The 21,974-nt window shown below is 37.1% G+C and overlaps 1 protein-coding gene across 1 annotated transcript in view; it reads left to right on the top strand.

Annotated features, from left to right (window-relative positions):
• The window catches only part of RAB1A (RAB1A, member RAS oncogene family), a 45,670-nt gene that overhangs the window by 13,199 nt on the left and 10,497 nt on the right, over nt 1-21,974 (top strand). Inside the window, exon 2 of the mRNA XM_036751684.1 lies at nt 17,146-17,218. Within this exon, the coding sequence (XP_036607579.1) occupies nt 17,146-17,218 (73 nt within the window). The remainder of the gene's footprint in view (nt 1-17,145; nt 17,219-21,974) is intronic.

Genomic DNA, 21,974 nt, shown 5'->3' on the forward strand with positions numbered 1-21,974 from the left:
TTTCTTTTTTTTTTGGAGGGGGAAGGCAGGGCATTTGGGGTTAAGTGACTTGCCGAAGGTCACACAGCTAGTAAGTGTGTCAGGTGTCTGAGGCCGGCTTTGAACTCAGGTACTCCTGACTCCAGGGCCGGTGCTCTACTCACTGTGCCACCTAGCTGCCCCACAACCTGGATTTTTCTCAGTAAAGTAGAAAGCATGGTGTCAGATACAGTTGATGGAGTTTTGCTTCACTGCTTTTTTCCTCCCTCTTTTAAAATGTTTTTTAAAAGGAATGACTCTTGGGTAAAGGGGAGAGAAATGCATGTGATGTTAAAACAGAAGAAGGCAAACCAAAAAATAGAAATAACCTGCCAAGATAAGGTTAGGTATAACTCAAAAAGAGAAGACTATCATGAAAACCTAGAGAGGAGAGAATATCCAGAAAGAGAGAGTGGTCAATAGTATCAAGTGCGGTAGATCAGAGGTGTCAGACATAGCCACCAACACTCCCAAATAGGTCCCAAACCAGATTAAAATGCAATATTTAATACTTAACAAAATGAAAATAAAGTAAAATAGAGATAACATTACATTTTAAAACTTTTGGTGTATGTGACCTGCAAGAATTCTTAAATATGGATTAGTGGTCCACATTTCTTTATGAGTTCGAATCATTGCAGCAGATAGTTCACAAAGAGGAAGACTGCATGAGGACCATGAAATGTGGCAAGTGAGAGGTCATTGGTAACTTCGGAGACAGTTTCAGTTGACTGAAGTCAGAACCAAATTGCAAAAGGTTGGGAAGTGAGAGGAAAGAAAATTGAGACTGTAAATGTAAACAAGTCAAATCAGCATGTATTTATTAAGTGCTTACTAGGTGCCAGGCATTCTGTTAATCACTTCAGGTATATAAGCAAAAACAGTACTTGTCCTTCAGGAGCTGACAATATAAAGATAATTTGGACATAATGTCAGAAGGAAGCTGAGAAACTTCTTTTGGAAGGTAGGATTTTAGCTGAGACTTGAAGGAAGCCAGGGAAACCACGAGGCAATTAAGGAGGGAGAGAATTCCAGAAATTCAGAACATGGCTAGTGAGAATGCCTGGAGTTGGGAGATGGAGTGCCATGTGGGAAGAACAGCAAGGAGGCTGGATTGTAGAGTTACATGGATGGGAATAACATATAAGAAAAACTTGGAATGGGCCTGGTTATGAAGGGCTTTAAAAGCCAAACAAAAGATGGGGCGGGGGTGGGGGGGCCTGCATTTTGGAAGCAGTAAAGAAGCACTGGAGTTTATTAAAGGGGGTGGAATGGCACAGTTGGAACTATACTTAAGAAGATCAGTTTGACCACAGGATGGACTGGAGGAAAGAGACTTGGGGCAGGGAGACCATCTAGAAGGCTTTTGAAATGAGATGATGTTGGCCTTTTCGGTAGTAGTGGCAATGTCAGAGGAGATACGGCAGCAGATTAGATATGGGGGATGAGAGAGTGATGAGGAGACACCTAGGTTTTGTGAGCCTGGGTGACTGGGAGGATGGTGGTATTCTGAACAGTAGTAGGGAAATTAGGAAGTTATATATTTGTGGGAGGGTGGGGGTGGAGATAATGAGTTCAGTTTTGGGCATGTTTAGTTTAAGATGTCTGTAAGACATACAGTTCAAGATGTCAAATAGGCCATTGTAGATGTGAGACTCAAAGTGAGCAGAGAAGTTAGGACTGGATAAGTAGATTTGAAAAAGAGTTGATAATTGAATTTATGGGAATTGATAGAATAAGTAAACCAAATAGTATAAAAGGAGAAGAGGATAGAACCCAAGGCAGAGCCTTCGGTGGGTAGGGGAATACCGATGGTTTTTGGGCTTGACTTGAAAGAAGGCTGGAAGAGCAAAAGGAGACTGAGGAGTGGTCAAGTAAAAGGAGAACCAAAGAGTTCATGTAAATCTAAAGAAAAGAGACTATCAAGGAAAAAGAGTATGATTGAAAGTGTTGGAAGCTGCAAAGAGGTCAGGAAGGGTGAGGATTGAAATTTAGCAACTAAATAACTTGGTAGCATTGGTAGCTTTGGAGGAGAGCAATTTCAGGTTTTTTTAATTGGACTTTTCCTGAGGAAGATGGGGGAGTGGGGCGCCACAGGAATAGGCCAATAATTTGAAGGAATGGAATGGTCTAGTTTAGTTTTTTTTTTGTTTCTTAGTTTGAGGAAGACTTGGCATATTTGAAGGCAGTAGGAAGAAACCTATAGGTAGAGAGGATAATTAAGATTGTAGTTAGCTAGAGAAGATGGGAAGGTAATGGGATTAAGGGGGGACATGTAGAGGAGATTTAACTTGGCAAAGAGAAGGGACACCTTACTGAGAGAAACTGGGGAAAAGAGAGAGTGGGGAATGATACCAAAAGATATTTGAGGTGAAGGGAAGGAAAAGAGATAGAACTCACATTCCATAACCCTCATCAGCATTGAGGCTAACAAACAAGGTTAGGGTGCAGTTAGACTACCCAAAAGTTTAGGTTGGTTGTAAGTTACCATAAATTGGTTGAGGAAAATTTCAGTGGGGTTTCACAAGGTTCCAGATAGATTTGGTTATAATGTAAAGTTACTTCATGGGGAGGAATGTCTATTTGTGTAAGGGTCCTATTTCAAACTCTGTTAGATCATAAGCTTCTTAGGGACATGGCTATCACTCCACTTTAGACATATTATCTAGTACTTTATCTTGTACATTGTAGTTGCATAATCTTTGGGTTAAAAGACCTCTTAAGAGGAGATAAGTATTCCAGAGACTAACCTGCAGTAGACATAGGCCCATCACGTAAAGGATCTCTATTTCCTGTAATGCTTCCTTTTTTAATAGCATTTTATTTTTCCCCCATTACATGTTAAGAAAACTTTTAGCATACATTTTTACAGGATTTTGAGTTCCAAATTTTTCTTCCTCCACTCTTTTTTTTTTCCAAAAGACATTATTTAATTTTAGTTTTCCAGCATTCACTTCCATGAGATTCTGAGTTCTGAATTTCTCCCCTTCCCCCCTCCCTCTCCTCCACCCTCCCCAAGACAGAATGCAGTCTGATAGAGGCTCTACATATACATTCATTTTAAATATATTGTAAAGAAGAATTAGAACCAATGGGAGAAACCATGAGAAAGAAGAAACAAAAAAAAGTAAATAGTATTCTTCGATCTGCATTCAGACTCCAGAGTTCTTTTTTTGGATGTGAATAGCACTTTCTATCATGTGTCTTTTTGGAGTTGTCTTAGATTGTTGCTTTGCTGAGAAGAGCTAAGTCTATCAAAGTTAGTCCTCCCACAGTGTTGCTGTACAATGTACAATGTTCCCCTGGTTCTGCTCACTTCACTCAGCATCAGTTCATGTAAATCTTTCCAGGTTTTTCTGAAGTCCACCTCTTCATTATTTCTTATGGAATAATAGTATTCCATATGGGTTCACTTTTGACAGAAGTAGTCTCCGGGGATTACACAGGGTCATATGGGAAGGTTAAACACACTTGGAGCAGGAAAGACTTGGAACATCAGACAAAAAACAGTGCCATTCTGACTGTTCTTAGGAACATTGTGTTCTCAGGAATCCCCAGTTGATGGTTAAACTTCATGCCCTTTCCTTTCATGCTAAGGGAAACTTGGCTACCTTTTCCAGATTTAGTTTCTATTGACGCATCTTGATACCCTGGGCCAGAAAGAGGAGTTGTTACCTTCCTTGCTTGCAACTCTTCCCACTGTCACTTCCAGACCCTCTGAAACTTCTCTATGTTCGAGGTTCACTCTGTCTATACAGTCAGCCTTGGTTCTTGTTAATTTAATCTGGCCTCCAGGTCATTGCCTTCTTTTTTCAAGGAGTTCAGTAACTCTCTCAAGGTTCTTCTCTGCAACTCAACTGCAGTCCTTATACTTGTGACTTTTGTTGTATATGCTGGCATTCTTCTACAAATGCCACCCACAGAGATAATTGGATCTGGCCCTTTTCTAACCCTTAAGAATTATGACCCTACAATTAACTAATTCGCCTCCACAGTATTTCTCACCCTACCTCCTCGTTGTCTTACTGCTATACATGACCTGTACTCCCCCCACAAGACCATTTTTTTGTTCTCTCACACTCTGGGCCTAAGGAAGTTAGTTGAGTGCTTCTTACCCAGCTTAGTTTAAAAGAAATTCAATTATTCTTTCTCTTTGCTGTACATTCTCTCCTTTCTACTTAAGTTATTGCTGTTTCTTCCCAAATTTACAATCTATCCCCTTATGTACCCCTTTTCTTCTCAGCAGATGCCCTTGTCATATCCTTTATTAAGGAAAATTAAAGCCACTTGTTGTAAGCTTCCTTGTGTCTCCATTGTACATCCCAGCCTTTCTCTGTCTTTAAACTTTTTTTTTTAATTGATAATCAGATAACATACCAAGTAAGGCACGGAGTCCTATATAAATCCTTTATTTAATAGAATAGACCTAAACAAATTAATGGAAAACAAATGTGTTTCCTTTTTCTCTGAAAGTCTGGCAGGGCTTCCATAATTTCTGACTTTAAATACATTATAGTTTCATGTACATACAGTTCTGATTCAGCTAATCTTGCCTGGTATCATATAGGTATTCCTATTTTTCTTTGCATTGCATATTCGTTATGTGAATGTATTATAGCTTAATCAGCCATTCTCAGTAGTTGATTAATAATGGTGGTGGGGTGTTTTTTAAATTATGCATAAATATAGCAAATGAATGTTTTTATATATATACACAAACACTTTTTGGCTATTCTCAATGTTTGTGCCAATAAAGAATTTCATTAATAATGAATCATAATCATTGCTCTTTCCCTAGTGAACCTCCGTAAATATTAAGTTCAATTATCTTTTCTCACTTTCTTATTTTAGTTAGTTTATGGTGGTATTTTGAACTTCTCTTGGTTTGTGCTTCTCTTATTCATATAATGTAATTATTTTTATTTTCATGTTCAAAAACTGGTTCACATTCTTTGACTGCTGTATTGTGGAATGTATATTACTTCATACATATATGTATATATGTTCTTTATGAATTCTGGGTATTGAACTCTTACCTGTTAATATTCACTGGTAATAAATATTTTCCTTTAATTTTGGAGGTATTACTTTTTGATGCACAGAATCCTTTTAATTTGTAATGTAATAAAATCCATTGGTTTTTGTTTCTCATTTTTTTTTTGTATCCCCATTGCTTAGTGCAGTGACTAACACAAAATAGGTGATAAATAAATGTTGATGGATGGATATAAAACAGTTCTCTTCGTAGGTAGGAAAATATATTCTCTTGTCTTCTAATTTTGCTTTCTGATTGTTAGGATTGTCTTCAATCATTCTATAAGAAGGGAATATATACTTGTTATTTCTGTTATTAATCAAAATCTAACAATCATTTTTTATAAGTTCTTTTCTTATATTAAATGTTTAGGGATCTTTCACTTGTACTTCCCTTTTATTTTTATTTTTTAGAGGGGGGAAGGCAGGGCAATTGGGGTTACACAACTGGTGTGTCAAGTGTCTAAGTCTGGATTTGAACTTGGGTCCTCTTGACTCCAAGGCTGGTGCTCTACTCACTGTACCACCTAGCTGCCCCCGTACTTCCCGTTTGTTAAAAGATGGTGCTTATCTTTGGGATTTCCTTCCTTCCATCCCTTCCATGGATTGTGATACATCTTCCAGGTCTGTCATTCAATGCTGCACATTTTCCAGTTTTTGTATTTTCTGTACCTATACTTTCTCCAGTTGATCCATTGTTAGTTGTACTTCTGTTTTACTAGTGAAGTAGTAAGTCTAATTTCTTTCAGGTGTTTTATTATGGTCTTCATACTGGCAACCTTCAATATCTCTTTTTAACTGAAATTCTAGCTTGGTTTCTTACCAATGTTAATGCTTGCTTCATTTCTTTGAAACTGTGATTTAATCATCTGAGGACATCTTTGGTGATATCTCGCATGGCTTTTCCAATCTGCATTACTTTTGGTATTTTAGCTGATTCAATTATAATTGTTTAAAAAAAATTGTATCATTACCTCTTGCTCTTTTAAAAAATTTCTTGTGGCATTATTAGTTGTGTTTCTTTGCTGTGAAACCTTTCATAATGCCACTATGACTATCTCCCTTATCTACTCATTCTTATCCCACTGCCTATAAACATCATCAGTTCTACTCTTTCCTTAAAAAAACCTTTACTTAACCAAGGAGGTGAATGAAAGAAGGAAAAACATTCTATAAATCCCATATTATTAATAGTACTTTAGTGGTAGCAAAAAAAAATGCCAGCAAAATATATATGCCCATTGATTGGGGCTAAATAAATTGTAGTACATGAAAGTAATGGAATATCATTGCATTGTAAAAAGCAAAACAAAAATCCAATAAGTCCAGCAAATATGAGGAATTCAGAAAAACATGGGAAAATTTAGATGAACCAGCGAAGAGTGAGATAAGCAGAAGCAGGAGAATGATGTAAATTAAAAGAACATTAAAACAAAGCTGAGCACTGAGTAATCTTGGCCCAGGAGAGGAAATGAAGCCCCTCCCCTTTTGTGGAGAGTTGAGGAATGGTATGGAATATTGTATGCATAAACTATCCAATTTGGTTCCTGTAAGTTGGTTTTGTGTACTTTTTTTCAGTTTTACAAGGATAAGGGAGGGCTTTGTGTTTGTGGGAAAGAGAAGGGAATAAATGTCTGGAAGTTACTGTGATGTAAAAACAAGGTATCAATAAAATTTACTTTAAAAAGAATGTCACTTGGCACTGACATCTATTCAAGCTAATGTCATGTACCTCTGGCTTCCTTTCACTGGCAAACTCCTAGAATTATTCACATTTCCTGCTCCAACTTTACCAGCAGTGACTCACTTAATGCCTTGAAGTCTAATTTAAGTTCCACCTCTCAAATGAAACTGCCCCCTTTAAGACCGCCAGTGATCTTGTTTGATGAACTTCAGTCAGTCTTCATTTGTTTTGACTTCTGCAACTTTTGATACTGATGACCTTCGTCTCTCTAACTTACTCTTTTTTCTCTGTCTTCCGTAACAGGGCTGTTTGTTGGTTCTTCTTGTTTGACCATTCCTCAGTGTGTTTTGCTAGATTGTGTCCTTCTGTCCATTAGTGTCAGCTTCCACTGAAACTTCTTTTCTCATCACTCACTTCATAATTTCAGTTACTATGCTTTCATATATTAGCTGTGTACATATGACTCCTGAATCTTATCTGTTTGGCCCTAATTGCTCTTGACCTTTAGCCATGCATTTTCATCTGTCTGCAAACAAGATATGCAGGAGGAGTTATACCTCCATTCTCAAGCTTAGTATAACCCAAACAGAACCCACAGGCTTCTAGATTTAGAGCAAGAAGAGACCTCAGAGGCCATCTAATCTTTCATTTTACACCTGAGGAAATTGAAGCCCTAGGAGGAGGATAAGTACAAGATCATGTTGGTAATAAGGCTCAGAATTGGTATTTAATCCAGGTCCTCTGGTTCCAGAGCCAGTGCTTTCTAATGTATGACATTTCATAATTTTCTCTTCCCACATTGCACTTTCTCCAAATTTACTTATTTTTGTTGAGGGTACTACCAACTTTCCACTTATAGAGATTTGTAACCTCAGCATCATCTTCCTATCTGATCAGTCACTAATTTTTATTTATTCTGTATCAGTAATATTTCTGTGTTCTACTGGGGAGGAAATAGCATATTAAAAGATAAATCTATACACAATAATTGGTGGAGCTGGAGAGCATTATGGCTTGTGGGATCAGAGAAACTTTCCCTTTGGAGATGACTCCTAGATAGCCTGGAGGCTTTGGAGGCTAGATATAGAATGCCAAGTTTGGGAAACTGCAAATAAGCCAGCCTCCTTCACATTGGCTTCCTTTGTTCAGCTTACACAGCACCACCCTAATTTAGGTCCTCATTGTCTTTCCATTGGAGTACTGTAATAGTTACCTGTTAGTTATTACCTATAGTTCCTGCCTCTTATTTTCCCATTCCGTCTTCCCTAGAACTCGCAGTCTTCGAAAGGCACTGGTTAACCATGTCAATCCCCTGCTCAAAAACTTTTGGGTCCTCCCCCCCCCCCCCCTTTGCTTATGGAATAAAGTGTGAATTCCGTAGGCTTGAATTTAAGGCCCTCTACAGTTGGACTCTGACTCAACTTTTTAGTCTTGTTTCACACTGATTCCCTTCAGAAACTCTGTATTCTAATCTACCTGAACTATTAGTAATTACTCTTAATGCCATCTACCTCCTTGCATTTCCCTAAAGTGGTCCCCCATACCTGGAATATGTTGGCTCATCATTGCAGCCTCTTACAATCCTTAGTCTGCCTTCTAGCTTCAGTTGGTAAGAAATGGGAGGAGGAGTTTTGTTTCCATAGAACTAAAGGTGTGCTTCCCCACCCTCCCCCACCCCAGCTTTAGTGGAGACCAGGCCTCAAGGTCTGACAGGTGAGAGGTCAGAGGCTTGTACGCATGTGCATGCTTTTTGAGAAGGCCGTCTGGGGAATTAGGCCAAACCCACTTGAACCAATTCAAGCTTATCTAGGGTCTGGTCTTGGTCAAGAATCCAGGCCTACTGATTTGCATAATTTGCATATGTTAAAGAGGGAAAGTAGGGGAAATAAAAGAATATAGTTTAATCCTAAACTAAGACAAGGAAAATCTAATTAACTTCACTTTTGCTTCTGTATCCTTATTATCCTATTTATATAAACTGTATAACCTAGGAAAACTATGTAAAAAACAAAGATTGTAAACTAACCATAACTCTAGCAGGAGTGGAGGGAATGGTTACCTCTGCTCCTGCAGCTGTATCAGTGTGTGAGTGTTCCTGTGAGCGCTACACCTGCTCTCTCGAGGAGTGTAATAAAATGCCTTCCTCTGCCCACTCTGGTCTTGAGTTTTTTGGGTGAGAATGGGCAAATCACATGGATCTTCCTAAGGTCAAGTGAAGGGAAGCAATAGGCAGCGGAAGCTTGCCGGGCTTACTCCTGGATCTTGTCTTGGGGTGTCCTGTGATCCCCACTGCGGTGTTAAGAGGACTAGCACTCCGGATTTCCTTGGGGAACTCTGTGGTCTGCACAGCCTTCTTAAGGTGCCCCTAGGAGGCCCTGTGATCCCCACAGATTAAGGGGTGGCTACCACTTGGTCTTCCTCTGGGAGTCCTGTGGTCTGTACAGCCTTCCTTAGGGATTATCACAGGGTTCTTCCTCAGGACTTTGGCCCTGCCTAGGAAGTCCAGTGATCCCCAAAGCCGCATGTTCTCACAATTTGGGGAAGTCCAGTGATCCCAAAACCATGTTTCTCACAAGTTTAACACTTCTTAATACAGTCTTCCCTTAATAGAGCCTTCCTTGACTACTCCCTCCTCTACAGTTGGTGTGTGCTCATTTGTTTATATGTATCTCCTCCCCACCCCGAAAAGATTACTGTTCTTGACAGGGACGATTTCATTTTTGTCTTTATATCTATCCACAGGACCTTGTGTTCAAAGCACTTTATATTTGTTGAGCTTAATTGAATGGTGTTAAGCAAAGAGCTTTTAAAGGCAAATGCCATGTTGAATATTCCTTGGATCATAGAATTATATCTAGATCTAGAGCAGGAAGGGTTGTTATGCCAACCAATTCTCTCATTTTATAGGTGAGAGGACTGAGGTGCCAGAAGATTAAGGGGCTGGCCAAAGGTCACACACTGGTTTTTTGTGGTTTGGTCATTTTCAATCATATCCACTTCTTCATGACCTCATTTGGGATTTTCTTGGCAGAGACACTAGAGTGGTTTGCCATTTCCTTCTCCTGCTCATTTTGTAGATGAGGGAATGGAGGCAAACAGAGTTAAATGACTTGCCCAGGGTCACACAGCTAGTGAGTGAGTGAGGCCAGATTTTAACTCAGGAAGATGACCTTCCTTACTTCAGGCCCAGGACTCAATCTACTGTGTCCCCTAGTTGTGCCCACACATAGGTAGCAAGTGTCAGAGGTGAGATTTGAACCCTAGAGCTCCTGGCGCTTTCCATTGTACAATATTGTCTCCCTCCTATAAGCTCATGTTAATTGTACTATATATTAATGTGGTTGGTAATATAATAATATTCATTTAGCACCTACTGTATGGTGGGCACTGGCCAAGTGCTTTACAAATATTGTCTCAGGAGAGAGTAAGTGCTTTTAGTATCCCCATTTTGCAATTGAAGAAACTGAGGCAAACAGGTTGATAACTTGCCCATGGTCACATAGCTAATAAGTATCTGAGGTGGGATTTGAACTCAGGTCTTCCTGACTCCAGGCCTGGCATTTTATCTGCTGCCCCACTTGGCTGCCAATCTGACCCCTAGCTATTGTTATATGTATAAGAAAAAGGGTTAGAGGAGACTACTCAAAATGATCATCCACACTTAAAGAGTTGGACAAATAACTTTTAGTTTCCTGTTCTAGATTCTCTTTTGATAGCTGCTGCAAGCATTGTTTGGGGGAAAGCATGAGATCAGGGAAATATGTTACCTTCCTTCGTCCTACCCCCGCTTTTGTCAACAACTGCAGAGTACCCTTGAAATTAGTGGTTCTAAGTTTATAAAATACTCATCTGAAAAAAGCAAATCTAAGGTAAATTGGGTTCTGGAAAATAAGTAATGCTGTCTGAATATCAAAGAAGCATACATAGCTTTTAATATTTGTGGGTACGTTTGAGAAAAGACACAGCACTCTACCTAAATGTTGCTTACTTTTGATGGAGAGAATTTTGTATCTGGTAGGGAACCGATTGTTTACTTAGCTCTTATTTTCTTTGCCAGACTAGGTATTTGGTTTTAGCCATGCATGAGGAAATACTGACCCTTTGTTAGCAACTGAAGGTCTTTATTCTGAATTAAATGCTGAGCAACCTAATTTGATGAGCCTTCGAAGAAGCAAAGTTGCAGTCATATAGGACTTCAATTCCAGGTTCTGATCTAATCATTCTCATTTTCCCTCCTTAGATGTTACATTATATTTTCTTACCTCTCTCCTGCATTATAATTTTTTGTGTATATCATATAAGCCTCAGGAATTATTAAGTGTATATTTAAATAAAAAAAAAACAACTGATGGAATTTGCTGCTCTAGAATTTGGTTCAAAGTAACCTTGGTTTTAGGTTTTAAGTAACTTTATGATATGTGATTTTGTAATCTTTGTGCCTCTGGAGACGTTCTTCACGAATCATCACTGGAAAAATTCATTACCTATTTGGTAAACATTCTGGTGGTAAATCTCTTCAAAGGTAGCTAGATTGGTTATAAAACACAGAAATAGTCCATTGCTGGGTCTGTGCTTGAAGCTACAGCTTGTAGCTCCTTGCACACTGCATAGCTTTTGAAGATCTAGGATCACCTGGAAACCATGATTTACCTACTTTAGTAGAAGATTGATAGACAATATTGTGTACTAGAAGGCTGGCCTTAGAATTAGGGAGGACCTGGTTTCAAGATCTGCTTCTGACACATATAATAATAGCTGTCATGACAAACTATTTAATCTCAGTTCCTCAGGCACTGAAACTTGTTAATTTTCAGACAGGTTTCTAACTTGCATTATTAGAGCGGTGTCCTTACACTGATGAATTTACTGGTCTTGACCAGAAGAGTATGAAAGATTAATATTAGGTGAGGTAAATTAATAGAAACTCTCTGAATCTGTTAATTTTGAACATTCTAGACAAAGCAAGCAAACGTAACTTATGTTCAGCTTTCTGCATGCTGCTTTCCTTTTTCTAAGGCATATATAGTAGAGCTGACACTAAAATATGTACTAGTGGACAGAGCTTTGTATTTTAAAAAAACCACACCTTCTAATCATGCTCTTTTGTTATTTTACCTTTTCTGATTTGGTAGCAACTTGTCCGTAAGTTTCCAGAAGAGAACTGTTGGAAGTCAGATGTTAATATAAGGCCAGCTTTCTGTTGTTCACTCCTTAAAAATAGCATCATAGGATCATAGGATGGTTTATTCTTGTACTTAACACAGAAAGTAGTTGGCTTTAAAAAATATATGTGAAGATACCATAATAACAAAATCTTCTGCCCAGATGTTTTTACTGATAAAACCTGATTAAAAGACAGGTTGTATATATACTTTATGATATATAATGAACTAGCACACAGGAAAGTTTATACAGTCTTCAACTTTTTATTGATAATTGGAAATTGTCATGGCCCAGAAACTGAATTTATGATTGTGTATTTATTTGGCCTTTGGTCAGCATGTTATATGAAAATACAAATCAATTTGCTGGACTTCTACTTTAGTCAAACAATTGAAAGTAAATTGAGCAAATCATTCCCCAGTTTTTAAATGGTCAAAGGAAATGAACACATAGTTTTCAGACAAAGAAATAAAAGCTATCCATAGCCATATGAAAGAATGTTCTAAATCATTGTTGATTAGAGAAATTAAAACAACACTGAGGTTTCACCTCACATCCATCAGATTGGCTAATATAAAACAAAGTAAAATTATAATATGGGAGAGAGTGTAAGAAAACTGGGACACTAATGTACTACCAGTGGAATTGTGAACTAATCCAACCATTCTGGAGAACAATTTGGATCTATGTCCAAAGAGCTATCAAACTACATATCCTTTGATACAACAATGCCACTACTAGGTCTGTATTCCAAAAGAGAGAAAAAACAAAAAGGAAAAGGACCCATATGTACAAAAATATTTATAGCAGCTCTTTTTGTGGTGGCAAAGAATTGGAAATCGAGGGGATGCCCATCCTTCCAAATGGCTGAACAAATTGTGGTATATTATTATAATGGAATATTATTGTGCTATAAGAAATGATGAGCAGGATGATTTCAGAAAAAACCTGGGAAGACTTACATGAGCTGATACAAAGTGAAGTGAGCAGAACCAGGGGAATATTTGTACACAGTAACCAACAGTATTATGCAATGAATAACCGAGAATGAATTAGATATTCTCAGCAGTACAGTGATCCAAGACAATCCCAAAGGACCAATGATGAAAAATGCTATCCACCTCCAGAGAAAGAACTGATGGCATCTGAATATAGACAGAAACATACTATTTTTTTCCCCTCCCTTCCTCCTTTCCTGCTTTTCTCCTTCCCTCCCTCTCATGATTGCACGTGTATAACTTATGTCAGGTTGCTTGTGGCCTCAGGGAGAGGGGAGGAATAGAATTTGGAACTCAAAACTTTAAAAAAAAAAAAAAGAATGTTAACAATGTTTAACAATGAATGTTAAAAATTATTTTTACATGTAATTGAGGAGAAACAAAAATTTTTTTTAGAAAAGAGAATAAAAATATTTTGACATTCAAAAAAAATTTTTGGAGGAAAAAGTGAATTCAGATTTATTTTTAAAATTACTGGAAAACTGCAATTCTTGACTTATGGATTTTCTTTTGCTAGTTATTTCTATATTTTTATTTTATTACTACTTTATTTTCCACCATGATCTTTGTGAGGCTCATAATTCATTTTAGATTAAATTTTGAAAATAACTTTTGCTTTTACATTAACTTCATTTCTTTTTCCTCTGCTACCCTGTGAGCCTTCCCTTTTAACAACAACAAAAAAAAAGGGGAGGGAGGGAACAGATAAGCAAAACCCACCAGCTCATTTATAAGCCTGACTAATATCCAGAGTTCCAAGGCATACACCCATTTCCCCAAAGGACAGAGGTAAATTTTTTCATTTCTTCTTCATGAACAAACAGAATTATCTTTTTTTCCTTCTTCCTTTGTTTTCTTCCTTCTCTCCTTTCTTCTTTATTCCTTCCTTTTCTATCTTTATTTCTTCCTTCCTTTTCCCTTCCTTCCTTCCTCCCTCGCTCCCTCTCTTTCTCATTGTAGTTGTTGTATGTTTTATTTTCCTGGTTCTTTCTTCTCTACATCAGTTTATGTAATTCTTACTTTGCTTCTCCGAATTCTTCAATGACTTTTTCTTATGGTGCAGTAATATTGACACATTCACACCATAATTTTTTAAGCCGTTGTCCAAAAGTCTATGGGCATCTTTTGTAGTGTATTCTATCCAAAATTATTCTAATAAAGGATGGTAGATTTATGCCAATAAACTAGAGGCAGATTATGTAGCGTATATAGAATTGTATGTTTGTAGCCCAAATTCAGTTTTTCATTATCTTTGTTACTATTGTCATGTTAGTATAACTAGTATTGAGTTTAGAAGAGAATAAAATATTACTGACGCTTATTACAGTACATAGCTTATCTCTGCAGATTCTTTGATCTCTTACACATCTTGTATGGAATGATTATGTTTTGGGAATTAAATTTATTTCTGAAAACTGAAACTTAGATATGTGGAACTATATGATTGGCAGCTACAGACAATTTAGTAATTAAAGATGTTTTCTTGGTTCCGAATAGATTGTGAGATAGTTGGAATGCTGATGTTCAAATGATAGACTCTTTCATGAGAAAATTTTTTTTCAGTTTATAATTATTTGTAAGCAAAGTATGCTCATAGTATTTAAAGATTTGGAGGAAACTAAGATTCAGTGTGTAGTGTTAGGTAACTTGTCCAAGATCACAGAGGGAATAGTAAGACTCAGAACCCCAATTGGAAACACATTCCTTGACTTCAAGTCCAGCGTTCTCTTTCTTATTCTATAGGTTAATCTTTAAGGTAGTGAAATTACCTAGGCAAGATGTATAGCTCAGATAACAGTTTTCTATTCAAGTAGAATCTAATGATAGATGACAAAAGATTCTTTTTTCATTAATAGTATAATTAAAAATCCCTCTGGTTATGTTCCATCTTTCATATTTTGTTCCTTACTAAATTAAATATCCAGAATTAACCTGTGTGTACCTACTTGCAGTAATTCTGTAACTACTCACATTACTTGACAAAGCAAAGCCAAAATCTGATAGTAGAATGTTTTAAATTCGCTATTTAAAAAAAATGCAGCTGCATTAAAATAGCTTTTGGAGGTAGTGGGGGTGATAAATACTGAGCCCAAACCTAAAACTGAAAAGCAAATGAGGGGAAAGCAAGAGATGAAACTGGAAAGAAGATCATAAACATCACCAGCATTTCTGTACTAGAGACAATAAAATCTGCATTTGCACTTTTACCACCTCAGTATCCAGTATACTGTATGAATAAGTACCTGACAAATGACTCCATGTGCTTACTTTCTCATCCCTGTAAAATATTTCTGATAAGGTTCCGTTTACTTCTTAAGGGTGTACTTGAGAATATATGAAGGGACTAGGTGGGCTTTCACAGACTTTTCTGGAGAAAACTATATGAGCGTGCACAGAATTGGCTGCAGTACAGAGAAGATCTTGCTGTCTCTGGTTTATATAAAAAGCATTTGTCTAGGTAGGACAAAATTTAGTTTTAACAACTCTAAAGCATGTCTCCCATGCTTATATTATGGTCGTCATAATCTGCGACAGATGTGACCGCAAAATTAAAAGATTTCTAAGAGGATATAAGCAAAATGACAAATTAATACATGGATTTAATGTTGTTTCTTTCAGAATAAAGTAACCATTTTTTGAGTACTTGCTTTGTGTCAAGGCCTGTATTTAAGCCCTGGGAATACAAACACACACTTAGCCTTCATGGATCTTACATTTTAGTGGGGAAGACAGCATATAAAAGGAAGCTGAAAGAGGGGATGAGAGAAGGTACCCATCAGGGTCATGGTGGGGAAAATCTAGTGACAACTAATGGAGCCAGGAGAAGAATGAAGACATTGCTGGACTGGATACTCTACTTAAAATGGAAGCTCTAGGAGGAACTAACCAGTCAAATGAAGGGGCTGCAGGACCTAACATTATTCAGCAATTTGTTGGCTAGCAACATCAAGGAAGTTTGAAAATACATGATCAAGGATAGGTATAGTTAGGAAAAGGCTGTAGATAGATTGTGTAACAATGACAATCTAACAGATGGACCACTTCAGTGTTGTACTGGTATCCATGGAATAGTAAAAGAACCAGAGGAAGAGTTCCCAGTGAATTTATGAACAAGAATCCCTTACAAGAAGATATGTGTAGGTTGTGATATGTGATTGGAGAGAGTACCCGTTGGGGACAAATTAAACTGAATTAAGGTAATTTTAAGGTAAAATTAAGTCATACAAACAATGAGCTTTGATAATTGTTTAAAAAATACCGAATAAGTGGTATGACTTACTGTACCTAATGATTTTATATATTGCTTTAAGTTACAATGTTTTAGCTGAAATGAAATACTTGAAATGTATCTCCTTAAAACTTATCAAAAGTGAAAGCTTTAAAATTGAATGACCAATATGTGGTAAAATAAAAATATTCTGAAAAATACGGATTTGTTTTCGTAGAACTGTGAGTTCAAATTATTGTCGCCTTTTTCGACCTTGGACACTTATAAAATGTATTTAGAATTGGAAAGGGTGTCTGGGAAACAAGCTTGATCTAAATCCATTGGTGGAAACTTAAAAATTCAGTTTGTTAAGAGTTGTCTATTGACTCTTAACAGCTCCTTTGCCTTCCTTTTCAATTCACCTCATTCCTAAGACCCTGGAGATTATTTTTATTTGTGAGATAGAGGGATTGTTCAAGCTAGCCTAAGCAATAATGAGAATAGGTGTAGATAAAACTGATCTGGTGTATTCTTGGTATCATTTTCAAGCCTAGAATATTTGGTCAGGATTTGTGTATGCATAAGTAGCTTTTGACTTCACCACATTTCTAGGCTTGAATGTTTATAGTACAGGCTTTCAGAAATTAAACATTTGTCTCTTCAGTAGGAATAACTCACACATGTAAAAAACCTCTAGAAAACTCCCTGTGAATACTAGAGTGAAGTAACTGATTATAGACCTTAAAGAAGGAGTAAACAAGATTCATTTATTGGCAAGAGTTACTTGGAGATTTCTTTTAAATTTTTGCCTGGAAATAGGTGGCTACTGAACTCCAGAATTAGGAATATCGTTGCTTATCACAGAGATTTCTCTATCAAAAGAGCTCTTGCTTCTTTTGTGTAATTTTTATTGCTGCGAAACCATGCATAGAAAGCATTTTAAGACCCCTGGTCTTCCAACACCTGAAAATTATGTTCTTGGCCAGCCTTTTTTGAACTTATGAAGTATGTTTAATATGTTTCCTTTTTGTCTCTTGCAGTGATTATTTATTCAAGTTACTGCTGATTGGAGATTCCGGTGTTGGGAAATCTTGCCTTCTCCTTAGGTTTGCAGTAAGTAAAGTCTGAAACAAGATTGCTTTTAATTAATAATATTTAGATATTTTTCTTGGTAGCGATGTCTACATAGGTACTGCTTAGGCTGTTTATATTTGGAATAGTTTTTTTGTGAAATTTGCTTGTAAAGGTTTTTGTTCTCTTTATTGACAAACACAGAAGTGTGTTTCTTTTTTAACAAAGGTTTTTTATTGATATTACTGATAATTTTGTTTTTTCATTGCTTAGATTTTTTTTTCCTTTATATTCTTGCCCCTTCTCACAGAAAGCCATTCTGTAAAATATTCTTTGAGGCGGTGGGGCGGGGAAGAAGAGGAGAAAAAAAATTGAGCAAAACTGATCAACAACACTATGACATTAAAATGACATTTTATGCAGTATTCTATACTCATGAACCCTGATCTTTGTAAAGCAGCAAGGAGGAGGGGAGATTTCTTTTCATATCCTTTGTTTGGGTCAGGCAACTTTATAACTTTGTAGCATTCAGTTCTGACTGTTTTGTAGTTGCTTTTTCTGTTTCCATTGCTGGATATTGTGGATTCCGGATTTTCCTAGTTCTGCTTACTTTGCTCTGCATCAGTTCATGCCTTTCTATGCTTCTCTGTATTTATCATGTTTGTTATTACCACAAGCACAGTAATATTCCATTACATTCATGTACCACAATTTGTTTAGCCATTCTTCAATTGCATGAACAGCTACTTGGTTTCCAATTCTTTGCTACCACACAGAGGGAAGAAGGAATAAGCATTTATATAGCACCCCTTGTGTACCAGGCACTGTGCTAAGTGATTTTTTAAAATATTACCTCATTTGTAATGAGTACAAAAAGTGCTGCTATAAATATGTTGGTGTATGTGGTGCAGTCAGACTGAGATTGTGAATTTCAGTAAATGTGTGTTGTACATCTGTGATGTCTAATATGCTTGGTGGAGGACTGACTCATTCCAGTTAGCGATAGATAAGAGGAAATTATTTGATAACTAGATTTTATAAAGAATCTTACATATAATTCATCACTATTAGAGTGAAAGAAAGAGCAGGGGCTGGTAACATCTCAGCCTGACAGTGGCATCGATTTCTAACTGCACATGCAGATAATGGCTTATATGGATAGAAAATAATTGAGAATCTTCCTAGTAACTGTTTTATCTACCACTCTGAATTTTACTTTTTTCTTGGGCCTCTTTAGTAAATTAAAAGATGTCAAGGCCTCACATTCACATCTCTCTTAATGACCTTTGACAAATAAGTATTCAGGAAACAACTCATAACCCTTAAAATAATGTAATGATCACCAACAGAACTATTTTAAAAAACAAATCCCTTTATGTTTGTTGATTGATTGACTGATTTCAAAGGAAAAAACTATGCTATAAATAGTATTTGGGAAATTAAGCTTATGTGTTCAGTTTCAGTGAAACCTTAGTTTAAAAAAAAATCCTCCCATTCTTACAGTATAGATCTGTGTCCAGCTAAGGCTTAATACTTCACTGAATTTGCTAAATTAAAAATTCAGAATTCTTTTTATAAAATTAGATTTTAGAGCTATGTATATTATAGTGATAAAAAACAAACCATTACTTCTGTATAGAACAACCATATGGATAATTGTTATGTCAGAATATTTCAGTACTGATAGGAAGTTAAGGTTTAGCTTGATCAGTCAAAAACTTAATCTAAAGAAAATCTCAAACTTGGTACCATAGGTGATGGAGCTCAAATTGTAAGCCATCTGTATAAGATGGTCTTGTTGTGTACCAAAGTGAAATTGGAAGAAAAATTAATTTTTTAAAAATTCAAGTGACAATTCAAATTAGTGACTAAAACAATAGGCTATTAATATTGTGAAATATCATAGTTGCCAGTTCAGAGAAAATTTAACTTAAGAAATAGGTTCAGTTAGATATCATATATGTTAGGAGGCTAGAACCAGGATGTAGCAGGAATTACAGAAAACTTCTCCCTTAAACTTCATACAGATCTAGAAAACTTACCAGACCACATCCTGGTGGGGAAATCCAAGAAAAAGTCACAGGGAGCCTTTCTTCTAGCCCAAGTTGGCACAGGGAGATAGAAAGTAGACACTAGGGATGGGGGTCTAGCTAGAGTATGCATTGCAGTGCAGGGAAAGATTGTGCACCAGGGCAAGAGGAGGTCCTAGAACTATACTAGGACTCAGTAACCTTGTGCAGAATGTGGGAACAGGGGCCAACTCTGGCAGCCTTGTCAATAATCACTGCTTAGTTTCAAGTCACAGATTGGAGGTAGGCTGAGGAAGCCTTTGCCTAGGAATGGTGTTCCAGGGTTTGGAGTCCTTGTGGGTCTTAGACTGTGTGTGATCAAGGAATAAGTGCAGAAGCAAGTGGTGTGACTGACCTCAGGAGTAAAGGATGGTTTCAATTCCAACTTCTAGTCCAGTCTGAAACTTGCTGAGGAGTAACTGGGGCCGGAATCCCAGGCCAAAGGTGAGTCTACAGTTCTCTCATTCTGAACCAGTATAGCTGCCCAGCTTGGTGATAGTGGCTGTAATCAGCAGCAATCTACTATTTCTCTGATCCAATCCCCATGTGTGAGAATCATGCAGAGCTTACATTAGAGGAGTAATGATCATTCTGTGCCCTGATCACCTTGGGAGCACATTTAGTTTTCACATGTCCCTGCTTGAGCTGTCTCTGAGAGCCTTAAATAACACAACGTTCTGTACCCCTAAGAACACAGCAGGAAGACCAGCCCAGATCTTCCCTCCAGAATTGCACCAAACCTAGCCCTGACATTGAGTCTGAAGTCAGGAAGTAGACTAGAAAAATAAGCAATCAAAAAAAGAATCCCATTGTAAAAAGCTATTGTGGTGATGGACGCTCAAGACACAAACCTAAAAGATGAGAATGACTTATCTACAAGCAAAACCAAGTGTGAGCACAAATTCACCTATTTCCTGGAAGAGTTTTGAAGCAAGAGTTTAAAAAAAAACAAACCTAAATATGTTTTTAATTAATGAAAGCTCTGGAAGAAAAAATTGGAAAATAAATGAGATCTGTGGAAGAAAAAAAGAATTGGAAAGGGAATTAACAGGTTGGTGCAATAGTATAAAAATCTTGCTCATGCAACAAACTGCCTCAAAATTATAATGGGTCTAATAAAAGCCAGTGACTCCATGAGGCAATAAGAAATTTTGAAAGTCAAAAGACTGGAAACAAAAAAGAAAAAGTGAAAATAACTGGCCTGGAAAACAGATCAAGGAGAAAAAAAGTTTAAGACTCATTCATTGGATTACCTGAATATCATGATTAAGAAATATAAAAAATGAATCCCTTAGAATCAGATGGCAAAAGAGGAAGAGTCCACTGGTTACCTAAATAAAACTCTAAAAAGAGAACTTCTGGGATCATCGTAGCCAAGATCGAGTTTTCAAGCCAAAGAAAAAATACCGCAAGCTGCCAGAATGAAAGAATTCCAGTACCAAGAAACTCCAGTAAGGATCACAAATGACTTAGCAGATTTAGCATTATAAAGGATCAGAGCTCTTGGAATGCATTATTTCAGAGTACAAAGGTGACAAATTCCTGATTTACAACCACGAATAACACAGCACCAGCAAAGCTGAGTACTACAGGGGAAAAATATACTTATAATGATATAAGAAAGGATTTCTAGGTATTCTTGATGAAAGTACCAGTGTTGCATAGAAACTGAAGTTCAAACATAAGAATTAAAAGAAACTATAGAAAGGCCAACATAAATGAATAATGATGGATTAAGCCAATATAAACTGCTTACATTCATATATGGGGAAATGATGTATGTGTCCCCTCTGAACCCTATCATCAGGAATCATAGAGGAAATCTAAGTAGATAGAAGGCCTGCAGAGGTTCTCTTATTTCTTGCTGCTCTTACAAGAATGGAAAAGAGAGAAGAAAAGGAATACTCCGGGGGAGTGGGTAGCAGAGAAAAGAAAGTTTCCTAACTTAAATTATCTCATATAATCAGGGTGCACCTATAGGAATCATTAAAAACAAGGAGGAAGGGGTGGGGAGAGTGACTGACACTTGAAATGTTCATTTGAACTGATGGAAGGAAGGAAAGAATCATTTATTCAGTGCCTACTATGTGCCAAGCAGTTTACATTTGTTATCTCATTTGATCCTCATAACCCTGCAGGGTTGGTGCTGTTATTAACCCCATTTTATATTTGAAGAAACTGAGGTAGACAGAGGTTAATTGACTTTCCTAGGTCCCAAGTATCTGAGGCCAGATCTAAACCCAGGACTTTCTGAGTCCAGGCCCACTGTTCTATCTATAGACTGCACCTTTTGTTGCCTCTAGGTGGGAAGAATACGAATACACACACACACACACACACACACAAGTACATTTCACTTGACAGGGAAATAGTGAGGAAAAGTGAGAAAGAAGAATTGAGAGGAAGGATATAGAATAAAGGAGGAATTAGTCATAAGCAGAACAAACTAAGGATGTACAAAAATACTTATAGCTCTTTTTTTAGGTGGCAGAGAATGGAAATCTTAAGGGGGTGCCCATCAATTGAGGAATGGCTGAACAGATTACAGTATATAAATAAGATTAAATGCTCTTGTGCTGTAAGAAATTATGAAGTGTGTGGGAGGGAGGGGGCGTTTCAGAGAAGCCTGGGAAGACTTGTATAAACTGATACAGTGAGACATGAGCAAAACCAGGTTTTATACAATAACAACAGTATTGTCAAGACAAACTTTAAAAGACTTGGAAACC

This window comes from Trichosurus vulpecula, chromosome 3 (genome assembly GCF_011100635.1).
Source record: "Trichosurus vulpecula isolate mTriVul1 chromosome 3, mTriVul1.pri, whole genome shotgun sequence".
Taxonomy (NCBI): Eukaryota; Metazoa; Chordata; class Mammalia; order Diprotodontia; family Phalangeridae; genus Trichosurus; species Trichosurus vulpecula.